The sequence below is a fragment of the Oncorhynchus mykiss genome, chromosome 9 (assembly GCF_013265735.2).
Source record: "Oncorhynchus mykiss isolate Arlee chromosome 9, USDA_OmykA_1.1, whole genome shotgun sequence".
NCBI lineage: Eukaryota > Metazoa > Chordata > Actinopteri > Salmoniformes > Salmonidae > Oncorhynchus > Oncorhynchus mykiss.
In genome coordinates this window covers 52,251,019-52,264,143 of record NC_048573.1, presented here as the reverse complement: position 1 = coordinate 52,264,143, position 13,125 = coordinate 52,251,019, and the positions used below count along the sequence as shown (strand labels likewise).

Below are 13,125 nucleotides of genomic sequence, written 5' to 3'. Positions count from 1 at the left end.
ATTTAAAATTGTTCTTAAAAATGCAAATACAAATGACACTCCTTTTCTCTTTACTTAGTAATTTCCACTGAAGTAAATTGAAACTGAAATCGACATTAATTGGAAAGTCCCCATTCTACTCAACAGTATAAGCAAAAATCCCTGTTTAAGATGATATGGTGAAAAACAGTAAGGCACTTGTATAATTTAAGGTCATCAGAGTTTTCTTTCAATTACATAATTTGAAACTATAATAGTGAAAATAAAGTAATTATGCTGAAAACATGAAATGCTCTTATAGCTTTGAGCATCTCTCCTCGGGTCGATTTGATGTTTGCTGGAGGATGAATGAGAGGAGGTGTCTGTCTCTGCCTCACACCCACCAGATTGCTGATGCTTTTGTAGCTTAGCAACGACATGAAAGCATGTTCGGGCAGACTGGGTTGGGAATACAAAAATACAGATAGAAAACCAGACGGATGAGGACAGTACAAATGATGACATTGAGTAAAGTAGAAACCGTCTATGCAAACACAATGGCAGTGGCGCTACGGCATACAATATCATCAACTGGTTCTTCATAAACAATTCAGTTGATTTAACATATTGGTTTGAATTTGATTAGTAAGGTGGACTAATAATGTGAATCTTGTGTTACAAGTGAAGTATGTCACTCTGAGAGTGGTGTGTCTGAGTGAGACTCTCACCATCGGCTGGGGAGGTCTTCAGTCTCTGACAGAGGCCCTCTGTGTCCGTGTAGTTCTCCTGGATCTTCTGAATGGCTTCTGCACCCCTCAGTTCCATAAGGTCCCGCAGGTCCTCCAGGGTAGCCCCGAAGTCCCCTGCATGGTTGACCTCCATTCCCCCTCCACTACCTCGCTTCTTGGGTTTGAACTCCACCGAGCTATTGGCTAAGTCCCCCATGATAATGTGTGGTTATAGAAATGTGTTGATTCTTCAAAAAACAATGATTTTCTGATGGACTCCTTTAGTGCCTTGGCCAGGGTAGGAAGTGGGGTATGCTTGACTATGTGATTTTTAGATTAATGTTCCCCCATGCCACTCCCTCCTTTTCCCCTTCTATGATTCTCCATATCAAGGCATATGTGGAAGAACATATGGAAATGTTTTTGTTGTGTGATTTGACGGTGGTTTATTCCACCAGAGACCTTAATCTGATGTTTCTCACAACCTCAGAAGAGAAAAGGGCATCAAGCTAAATGATAGGGAGGATACCAATCCATAGAGCCAGATATTTGTAAGGAGAGAAATAAAAAGAAGAGCTCAAGCGTTTGAGTGTAAAGAGAAAGATGCTTCAGAAGGTGGATTCACCTAGAGGCTGGAGAAAAGGGGTTTTGTAGAGAATATTCTTTCATCATTCAAACCGAACTATAAATCAAATTGTGAACATTTGCCAACAGAGAACAATAACTATTAGTCCCCTTAAAAGACTATAAACCCAGGTCTCAAAATAACTCTCAGATTGTAAGGAATTCAAGGTCTTGGCAGGATGTCACCATGTCATGAAAATACGATCTATCATTTGCATCAAAGAGAATTCCTAATGACCCAATAGGAGTTGCTGGAATCCCACACCCCCTTCACTGGGAGAAGAAACAAACAAAACAAAAAACAGACACCATAACTTATTTATAAGAGGACTATTGATCTGGAGTTTATTGATTTGGGAGGTTAAGGCCTCTCTGGCTTGAAACAACTAAAACAGTGGGTTGGCTCTCTGATCACGGGGACATACGTAACCATCCTGAATGCTCATACTAAAAAAATTAAGGAGAAAGGCATTGGGATGAAAACACATGCAAATATACAATATCTTTATAAGACTGATACTGTTATTTATATATGACTCCAAGTCACATCATTGAATTGTGACTTCCAATTGTAATCATTACAAAGAAATCTTTACATTTCCTTGTGGTTTTATACTTCATAGTCAATGGTTTAAAGGCCTACGCAAATAATCCGATGGTGTGTATGGGATTTGCTGATTATTTTGTCCATAATGAATTTGACAAGCTTTTAGCCTGCTAATGCTACACTTTTCTAAACTTTCTATAATTATTTACGTTTGCATAATAACCTCCTCTCTTAATCATCTTCAAACAGAGAATGTTATTCCCTCGATGCTATTCCATCAATACATGACAAATTAGGCCTACTATATGCCCCCAGGAATCATCAAAATCCAAGGAACATTTTTAAGGTTAAACACAAACTGTAAACATATTTCTAGAATATATTTGTTCTCGCAGTACCGCCTTCTGAATGAGCGTCGTCACGCTCCTATGGAAATAGCCAATCCATGTCTAGAATGGGTTTTACCAAGGCGACGCGCACAGCCATGATGCTCAGCTATCTGTGATTCAGAGATACTCTCCTCGGAGTGATGCGAGGGTAAAAGTACCTCCATCGTGGCACGAAGCATTATACTAAGATGTTCTTATATTTCCACAGTATCAAAGAGCGAATGGAACCATAGCTGTTTATATATCATAGTTTAAAAAAGCATCCCTTTCCTTGCAACACGGAGCATGTATTATTGTTCTAGTACATTGTCAAAAATCAACCGTGCCCTTTACTTGTAACCTTCAGATATCAGTTGTTAACCTTGGTCTGCACAAAACATCTATTTTGTCAACGATATCCTTCCATTACGATATAAATGAACACCAAAGCATGGAATTATACACCTTCTCTTAAATTCGGATTTTATTTTTATTTTCTAGAGGTGGAATGGGGTATGATGGACCTAATTTGAATAAGAACACATTTTCGAGGCAACAGATTTCAGAGGAATTGCAGCACTTACGATTGGAACATATTGCGTTTCTTGATAGTGGGAAAACGATAAAATTCTACCCGCGTGAATGTGCTACATTTAATACGTGAGCTGGCCTAGGCTACTGCAAGGTTAACACCGGATTGATACCGGCTATTGTTAATTTGCAGAATAACTAATCTCTGTGGATTCAGACATAAATCATAGTAGTGACCGGTAGGCCTATACCCTATTCCCAGAATACGACAAATCGGGATTCTAGATATTCCAGATGCCAGTGCTTCATAATCATGATCATAATCATAATCTATTCCTGTTGCCCACAACATTAATGTAGCCTACCTAGATAACTGATAAATGTTTTATAGCATTTCATATTGATAAAGGTAATGTAGCCACTGTATGTTCAGTGTTGGATGCATGAATAGGCTACGTTTTATCTCATGGAGTAGTCATTATTAGCCTACCAGTCCCATAATATATCAATAGCCCTCTAGCGAGAAAGGTATTATAATAATAATATAAATAAATGGTGCACATCATCGACATTTTCACAGGCCATTCAAATATCACGAGGCATTTTGAGTCAATATTATCCTTAGCCTATCATTATAATATAATAACACAATTGAACGGAGTTAAACTACTCACCCGGCCATGTCCAAGGACGTAAACTGGGAGTTTAGAAAAATAGAAAATCCTATGTTCTTCACTTTCAAATTCACTTCAAATCCGACAGAGAAAAAAACGTTTGAGGGATGTATACCGACGTGATGTCCCATCTGTTGTTTCTGGTCAGCATATACAAATGTAAAGCACAAAATTGTGCAGACGTCAAGGCCTATGGGGAATTCCTCTAATGCTGAAGAAAATGAAACGATACAGGGTAGATATTAGCGTGTTTGCATAAATGAAGGGTTATGGACTACAGGTAGCTATTTGATATTATTAGGCCTACTGTTCTTGTCGTTGTTCCCAATGTTTCTCGTTGCTGTTATTTTTTGTCTGATAATACAGCATAAGCTCCAATAGTTAACCAAGAATTTGGGTCTACATGCTGAAAAGATACCTCGCTAACCGCAATCGTCCTAAGGTGATTGCAACATTAAAATGGGCTGTTCTATGCGACGGGTAGGAGAGGGAGGGGGTGGATGGATGGATGGATGCTGCCACTGCCGAGCTTGACGCTCGTATCCCTCCCTGCAACCCCTCCGCTTGCACAACTCGACAGTACAATTTGACCAGAATATTGGTACTATATCCCTAGATTGACTGTCTGAGCCTTAGACAGCCATTGGAAAAACGAAATGTTTACAAATAAAAATAATCATCAAATCATCATTATAATACATTCAAATCAGAATGATTTAATCAATTTATGGAGGTAGATAGGCCTACAGTGCTTTCGAAAAGTATTCAGACCCCTTGAATTTTTTCAAATTTTGTTACGTTACTTCCTTATTCTAAAATTGATTACATCGTTTGTTGCATCAATCTACACACAATACTCCATAATGACAAAGTAAAAACATGTTTTTAGAATTTTTTGCAAATGTATTAAAAATAAACACTGAAACATCCCATTTACATACTGTACTAAAAAAAAGTTTGGACACCTACTCATTCAAGGGGGTTTTCATGTTTTTACTATTTTCTATATTGTAGAATAATAATGAAGACATGAAAACTATGAAATAACGCATATGGAATCATGTAGTAACCAAAACGGTGTTAAAGAAATCCAAACATATTTTATATTTAAGATTCTTCAAAGTAGCCACCCTTTGCCTTGATGACAGCTTTGCACACTCTTGGCATTCTCTCAACCAGCTTCATGAGGTAGTCACCTGGAATGCATTTCAATTAACAGGTGTGCCTTCTTAAAAGTTAATTTGTGGAATTTCTTTCCTTCTTATTAATGTGTTTGAGCCAATCGGTTGTGTTGTGACAAGGTAGGGGTGGTATACAGATCATAGCCATATTTGGTAAAAGACCAAGTCCATATTATGGCAAGAACAACTCAAATAAGCAAAGAGAAGCGACAGTCCATCATTACTTTAAGACATGAAGGTCAGACAATCCGGAAAATGTCAAGAACTTTTAAAGTTTCTTCAAGGGCAGTCGCAAAAGGACTGACACATGAGGACTGACACAGCAAAGGAAGACCCAGATTTACCTCTGCTGCAGAGAATACGTTCATTAGAGATACCAGCCTCAGAAATTGCAGGCCAAATAAATGATTTACGGAGTTCAAGTAACAGACACATCTCAACATCAACTGTTCAGAGGAGACTGCGTGAATCAGGCCTTCGTGGTCGAATTGCTATAAAAGAAACCACTACTAAAGGACACCGATAAGAAGAAGAGACTTGCTTGGGACAAAAAACACGAGCAATGGACATTAGACCGGTGGAAATCTGTCCTTTGGTCTGATGAGTCCAAATTGGCGATTTATGGTTCCAAACGTTGTGTCTTTGTGAGTCACAGAGTATGTGAACGGATGATCTCCGCATGTGTGGTTCCCACCATGAAGCATGGAGCAATAGGTGTGATGGTGTAGGGGTGTTTAGCTGGTGACACCATCAGTGATTTATAGAATTCAAGGCACACTTAACCAGCATGGCTATCACAGCATTCTGCAGCGATATGCCATTCCATCTGGTTTGATCATAGTTGGACAATTATTTATTTATTTAACCTTTATTTAACTAGGCAAGTCAGCCCTATCATTTGTTTTTCAACAGGATAATGACCCAAAACACACCTCTAGGCTGTGTAAGGGCTATTTGATCAATAAGAAGACTGGGGGAATGCTGCATCAACTTACCTGGCCTCCACAATCACCCAAACTCAATCAAATTGAGTGGTTTGGGATGAGTTGGACCGCAGAGTGAAGGAAATGCAGCCAACAAGTGCTCAGCATTTATGGAAACGCCTTCAAGAATGTTGGGAAAGCATTCCAGGTGAAGCTGGTAGAGAATGCCAAGAGTGTGCAAAGCTGTCATCATGGCAAAGGGTGGCTACTTTGAAGAATCTCAAATATAAGATATATTTTTATTTGTTTAACACTTTTTTGCTTACTACATGATTCCATAAGTGTTATTTCATAGTTGTGATGTCTTCACTATTATTATACAATGTAGAAAATAGTCAAATGAGTAGGTGTGTCGAAACTTTTGACAAGTACTGTAAGTATTCAGACCCTTTACTCAGTACTTTGTTGACGCACCTCTGGCCGTGATTACAGCTTCAAGTCTTCTTGGGTATGACGCTACAAGCTTTGCACACCTGTATTTGGGGAGTTTCTCCCATTCCTCTCTGCAGATCCTCTCATGCTCTCTCAGGTTGGATGGTGAGTGTTGCTGCACAGCTATGTTCAGGTCTCTCCAGAGATGTTCAATCGAGTTCAAGTCCAAGCTCTGGCTGGGCCACTCAAGGACATTCAGAGACTTGTCTCGAAGCCACTCCTGCGTTGTCTTGGTTGTGTGCTTAGGGTCGTTGTCCTGTTGCAAGGTGAACCTTCGCCCCAGTCTGAGGTCCTGAGCGCCCTGGAGCAGGTTTTCATCAAGGATCTATCTGTACTTTGTTTTGTACATATTTTCCTCGATCCTGACTAGTCTCCCAGTCCCTGCCATTGAAAAACATCCCCACAGCATGATGCTACCACCACCATTGCGTCACCATAGGGATGGTGCCAGGTTTCCTCCAGACGTGACACTTGGCATTCAGGCCAAAGAGTTCAATCTTGGTTTCATCAGACCAGAGAATCCTGTTTCTCATGGTCTGAGAGACATTAGCTGCCTTTTGACAAATTCCAACCCTACCATAAAGGCCTGATTGGTGGAGAGATGGTTGTCCTTCTGGAACGGTCTCCCATCTCCACAGAAGAATTAAAAACAACTATTGAAAACTTTTTGCTCCTGAATGTCATTTTGAAGACTGTTGGCATTTTAAATCTTGCATTATTCAAATAATACTTATTGGAATTGTACATAATGCATTGTTTGGAAAAGGAACAACAAAGAAATAAACAATACAATTCATGTGCAGGTGAGTTCAAAAGAGGGACTCCTCTTTTTTTACAAATCTCCTCATAGTGCAGATATTAATGATGTGTGCAACACCATTTCCCCTACATATTTTATTCAAATAATTAAAATACACCTAGATTTAGCTTTTAAGTAAAACTTACTAAATAATAATAATAAAAAACTGATTAAATGGATTTTAGCACACTTGTGTGAAACCCTATACCATAATCTTCTACCGGGGTAACTGGCACCTTTTCTAAAAACAACATATTATGAAATAACAAAAAAAGTCTCAACTGTAGCCATTTATTTCCCTTTATAGTTTATTCACCTAAGCATGACCTTTATCCACATACAATTTTGTTTTTCAAATGTTGCTTTTTATGTCAACAATTAGACATTGTTCTTTGGGAGGGACTAGTTACCCCCTAGTACCCTAATTGTGATGACTTTTTCAAAATGTTGTTACGCTACAGCCTTATTCTAAAATGTATGAAGCATATATATTTTAATTGCAATACCCCATAGTGACAAAGAGAAAACAGGTTTTAGAAAATGTTGCTAATTTATTACAAATCAAAAACAGAAATACCATATTTACATGTATTCAGACCCTTTGCTATGATTTCCATTGATCATCCTTGAGACGTTTCTACAACTTGATTGGAGTCCACCTGTGGTAAATTCAATTGATTGGGCATGATTTGGAAAGGCACACTTCTGTCTATACAAGGTCCCACAGTTGGCAGTGCATGTCAGAGCAAAAACCAAGCCATGAGGTCGAAGCAATTGTCAGTAGAGCTCCGAGACAGGATTGTGTAGAGGCACAATGTAACGATTCTCTTCTTGTGAAGTAGAGGCGGACCAAAGCGCAGCGTGGTGGTTGTTCATTGTAATTTATTGACGACACTATACATGAACAAACTAACGAAAAAACAAGAAACGTGAGAACTCAAAACAGCCCTGTCTGGTGCAAACACAAAAACAGGAACAATCACCCACAAACACACAGTGAAACCCAGGCTACCTAAGTATGATTCTCAATCAGAGACAACTAATGACACCTGCCTCTGATTGAGAACCATACTAGGCCAAAAACATAGAACTGCCCCACAACATAGAAAAACAAACATAGACTGCCCACCCAACTCACGCCCTGACCATACTAAATAAATACAACACAAAGGAAATAGAGGTCAGAACGTGACAGTACCCCCCCCCAAAGGTGCGGACTCCGGCCGCAAAACCTTGACCTATAGGGGAGGGTCTGGGTGGGCGTCTGTCCGCGGTGGCGGCTCTGGCGCGGGACGCGGACCCCACTTCGCCATTGTCTTAGTCCGCCTTATTGTCCGTCTCCGTGGCTTACTCACCATGCCCACCCCTCTCAATGACCCCACTGGACAGAGGGGCTGCTTGGGACAGAGGGGCAGCTTCTCGGGACAGAGGGACAGCTGCTCGGGACAGAGGGACAGCTGCTCGGGACAGAGGGACAGCTGCTCGGGACAGAGGGACAGCTGCTCCGGGCGGAGGGGCTCTAGCGGCCCCTGGCTGACTGGCAGCACTGGCGGCCCCTGGCTGACTGGCGGCCCCTGGCTGACTGGCGGCGCTGGCGGCCCCTGGCTGACTGGCGGCGCTGGCGCTGGGCTGACTGGCGGCACCTGGTTGACTGGCGGCACTGGCGGCCCCTGGCTGACGGGCGGCGCTGGCGGCCCCTGGCTGACGGGCGGCGCTGGCAGACGGGCGGCGCTGGCGGCTCCTGGCAGACGGGCGGCGCTGGCGGCTCCTGGCAGACGGGCGGCGCTGGCGGCTCCGGGCAGACGGGCGGCGCTGGCGGCTCCGGACAGGCGGGAGGCTCCGGCAGAGGCGCCGGACAGGCGGGAGGCTCCGGCAGAGGCGCCGGACAGGCGGGAGGCTCCGGCAGAGGCGCCGGACAGGCGGGAGGCTCCGGCAGAGGCGCCGGACAGGCGGGAGGCTCCGGCAGAGGCGCCGGACAGGCGGGAGGCTCCGGCAGAGGCGCCGGACAGGCGGGAGGCTCCGGCAGAGGCGCCGGACAGGCGGGAGGCTCCGGCAGAGGCGCCGGACAGGCGGGAGGCTCCGGCAGAGGCGCCGGACAGGCGGGAGGCTCCGGCAGAGGCGCCGGACAGGCGGGAGGCTCCGGCAGAGGCGCCGGACAGGCGGGAGGCTCCGGCAGAGGCGCCGGACAGGCGGGAGGCTCCGGCAGAGGCGCCGGACAGGCGGGAGGCTCCGGCAGAGGCGCCGGACAGGCGGGAGGCTCCGGCAGAGGCGCCGGACAGGCGGGAGGCTCCGGCAGAGGCGCCGGACAGGCGGGAGGCTCCGGCAGCGGCGCCGGACAGGCGGGAGGCTCCGGCAGCGGCGCCGGACAGGCGGGAGGCTCCGGCAGCGGCGCCGGACAGGCGGGAGGCTCCGGCAGCGGCGCCGGACAGGCGGGAGGCTCCGGCAGAGGCGCCGGACAGGCGGGAGGCTCCGGCAGAGGCGCCGGACAGGCGGGAGGCTCCGGCAGAGGCGCCGGACAGACGGGAGACTCCGGCAGAGGCGCCGGACAGACGGGAGACTCCGGCAGCGCTGGAGAGGAGGAAGGCTCTGGTAGCGCCGGAGAGGCGGGAGACTCCGGCAGCGCTGGAGAGGAGGAAGGCTCTGGACGGATGGGCCGGAGAGACAGCCTGGTACAGGGAGCTGCCACCGGAGGGCTGGGGTGTGGAGGTGGTGACGGATAGACCGGGCCGTGCAGGCGCACTGGAGCTCTTGAGCACCGAGCCTGCCCAACCTTACCCGGCTGAATGGTCCCGGTCGCCCTGCCAGTGCGGCGAGGTGGAATAGCCCGCACTGGGCTATGCAGGCGAACCGGGGACACCGTGCGCAAGGCTGGTGCCATGTAAGCCGGCCCAAGGAGACGCACTGGAGACCAGATGCGTAGAGCCGGCTTCATGGCACTTGGCTCGATGCCCACTCTAGCCCGGCCGATACGCGGAGCTGGAATGTACCGCACCGGGCTGTGCACCCGCACTGGGGACACCGTGCGCTCCACAGCATAACACGGTGCCTGCCCGGTCTCTCTAGCCCCCCGGTAACCACAGGAAGTTGGCTCAGGTCTCCTACCTGGCGTAGCCATACTCCCTGTTAGCCCCCCCCCCAAGAAATGTTTGGGGCTGACTCCCGGGCTTCCATCCACGACGCCGCGCTGCCTCCTCATACCAGCGCCTCTCCGCTTTCGCCGCCTCCCGTTCTTCCTTGGGGCGGCGATACTCTCCTGGCTGAGCCCAAGGTCCTTTACCGTCTAATTCGTCCTCCCATGTCCATACCTCCTCGCGCTGCTCCTGCTGCTGCTTTTTCCTTTGCCCATTACCACACCGCTTGGTCCTGTTGTGGTGGGTGATTCTGTAACGATTCTCTTCTTGTGAAGTAGAGGCGGACCAAAGCGCAGCGTGGTGGTTGTTCATTGTAATTTATTGACGACACTATACATGAACAAACTAACGAAAAAACAAGAAACGTGAGAACTCAAAACAGCCCTGTCTGGTGCAAACACAAAAACAGGAACAATCACCCACAAACACACAGTGAAACCCAGGCTACCTAAGTATGATTCTCAATCAGAGACAACTAATGACACCTGCCTCTGATTGAGAACCATACTAGGCCGAAAACATAGAACTGCCCCACAACATAGAAAAACAAACATAGACTGCCCACCCAACTCACGCCCTGACCATACTAAATAAATACAACACAAAGGAAATAGAGGTCAGAACGTGACACACAAATCTGGTGAAGGGTACCAAAAAAATTCTGCAGCATTAAAGGTCCCCAAGAACACAGTGGCCTCCATTATTCTTAAATGGAATAAGTTTGGAACCACCAAGACTCTTCCTAGAGCTGGCAGAAGCAATTGGGGGAGAAGGGCCTTGGTCAGGGAGGTGACCAAGAATCCGATGGCCACTCTGACAGACGCCTTGCAAGTCTTCAACTTGCAGTTTCATTAAATAGCACCCGCAAAACACCAGTCTCAAAGTCAACAGTGAAGTGGCGACTCCGGGATGCTGGCATTCTAGTTAAAAAGGTTAAATACTTGTTTTGGTTTTTAATCTAACGATGGCCTATTGTTGCTCTCTATTGATAGAGAAGATGGAGAGGAACTTAGCATGTGAACTTACTCTTATGTGCACCTTGGTGAATATATGGGTAAAATTCCAAATTATTTTGAAGAACAATACAGTATTTGTTTTGATTTAATTAAAGATATTTAATGATAATTCACAATAGACTAGCTTGGGAATAGGACACACAGCATTCTACAAGTAACAGAATGTCCTAACCATGAAAGGAACAATACAATGTTTAGTATAACCAGAAAAATGTCAACAAACCTTTAAAAGACTAAATATCATTAATTCATTTAAATTAAATCCATTAATTGAACATTTCCCAATGTTTTCTGATTTTTGGGGGGAATTGAATTTAGTTCATATACTGATTTGTTAGTTACAGCATGTGAACACTATACAAACCATTTTCAAAACCTTATGCATATTCATCTTACAGGTCATGTGATTGCATTTGAACTGTATTTGAGTTCAAATTCAGAAGGTCTTTGGTGCTTGGCTGGCCTAGGTTGTTTTCACCTTCTCGGTCCTGGACCTGTGACACAGGATCTTCTTGGCATTGTGTCATTATTGATGGCCATTGTGAATGATACAGTACATGAGGCAGAATTTGAAATGGTTCCACCCCACTTTCTTGCAGAAAGCAAGAGTCTCATCTGGCTGGAAATTAATTGTTACGGACTATGGTTTACCACACTGTATTATTAGAAGTGTGTTTAATTTGCACAGCAGCATGTACCAACTGGAGAGATTTGACGACAAATAGAATTAGAACGTACATACAGTGTTTATGGTTAACCCTTGATACTCCTAGACTGTACAGATGAGAGATCTATATGCTTTCAGAAACCTCCGGAACCAGAACCTAAAAATAGAAAACAATCAAATATTGAGACATGTGCTATGATTTGTTTCACACAGTCTTTTACGCAACATCTAGGTATTTGCTAACACTAACTTTTGGACTGGTTTCTGCTTAAAGCCCCTCACATTTGCTGATGACCTTTTTTTAAAGGATGACTGTTCTGTTGTGTGTATCAGGGGTTGGCATAAGCGTTATGTTCAATTACATTACACTCAATCAATCAAACATTTATTTTTGGGTACAATTAGGGTTGAAGATGTCAAAAGTTGGATATGAATTGAATCTGACCCACTGGAATGATGAATAAGGATGTAACTTACCCTGGGTCCATGATGAGTTGAATGGCTGGATGCCTCCAGAAGGACCTGTCAGTGTCAATGAACAGAATATTCAGTTACATTTATTGTTTTGGAGTTGCAGTGGTGATGTTAGTACTGTTACCAACATAGACAATATCATGATATCTAAACTTCATGTCACTAAACAGTAATCTTACCAGTGCAGGTAACTCCTGCATCTTCATAGTGGACACAGTTATGGTTCCCCAGTCCACTGTGGGGACACTGCAGCAAAGAGTCTTCAGAGCCAGAACAAGCCAGGTCATCCAGAGAGATGGAGTCACTTCCTTCTCCAAACTCTGCAGATCTAAAGGCCTCTTGAGCTTCTCCACAGCCCAACTCTCTGCACACCACCTGGGCATCTCTCAGATCCCACCAATCATCACACACTGTACCCCACTGGCCAAAGTGGAACACCTCCACTCTACCAGAGCAGTTGTTGGTGCCGTTGACCAGACGCACTCTGGAAGTGCTATCTGTAAAATACAAGAAAAGCTGTGAAGATTAACAGATACTGGGATTGTTGTTGAGTTGAAAACTTTGTAGATGGAATATGAAGACAATATGAAGACAATATGAAGACAATACATTACCGTAGGTCCATGTGGAGCTTTGCAGGATGTTCTCTGTGGGACCTGTAAAAAAAGATACAGTACCTGTCTGAACTTTTCTGATTTATTCAAATAAAAACTTTTTTATTTTTTTTATTTTACCCCCTTTTTCTCCCCATAGTAGTTACTATCTTGTCTCATCGCTACAACTCTCGCTACAACTCTCGTACAGGCTCTGGGGATAGCATGTCAGACAAGGTCGAAAGCCATGCATCCTCCGAAACACAACCCCACCAAGCCGCACTGCTTCTTTAACACAGCACGCATCCAACCCGGAAGCCAGCCGCACCGATGTGTGCGACCTGGTTAGCGTGCACTGCGCCCGGCCCCCCACAGGAGTCGCTGGTGCACGATGAGACAAGGATATCCCTACCGGCCAA

At 45.0% G+C, this 13,125-nt stretch overlaps 1 protein-coding gene and 1 long non-coding RNA gene across 12 annotated transcripts in view; both read right to left on the bottom strand.

Annotated features, from left to right (window-relative positions):
* The window catches only part of LOC110532344 (plasma membrane calcium-transporting ATPase 3), a 34,679-nt gene extending 30,713 nt beyond the window's left edge, over positions 1 to 3,966 (bottom strand). For 6 of the 11 annotated variants that reach the window (XM_021616150.2, XM_021616155.2, XM_021616152.2 and 3 more), the window contains exons 1-2: positions 3,431 to 3,964; positions 687 to 1,318 (exon numbers count right to left, since the gene is read on the bottom strand). In XM_021616150.2, coding sequence (XP_021471825.1) covers positions 687 to 903 — 217 coding nt within the window. In that variant the 5' untranslated portion in view covers positions 904 to 1,318; positions 3,431 to 3,964. Of the gene's footprint in view, positions 1 to 686; positions 1,584 to 3,430 lie in introns of all 11 variants that reach the window. The other 5 variants (XM_021616159.2, XM_021616161.2, XM_021616160.2 and 2 more) reach the window with 4 other exon arrangements.
* Positions 3,967 to 10,731: 6,765 nt separating this feature from the next.
* LOC118966072 lies at positions 10,732 to 13,027 on the bottom strand. Its single transcript, XR_005053283.1, has 4 exons — positions 12,728 to 13,027; positions 12,293 to 12,610; positions 12,117 to 12,161; positions 10,732 to 11,796 (listed from the first exon to the last, which is right to left on the bottom strand). It is a non-coding gene; the product is annotated as an uncharacterized LOC118966072 (long non-coding RNA).
* Between the last annotated feature and the right edge of the window lie 98 nt (positions 13,028 to 13,125).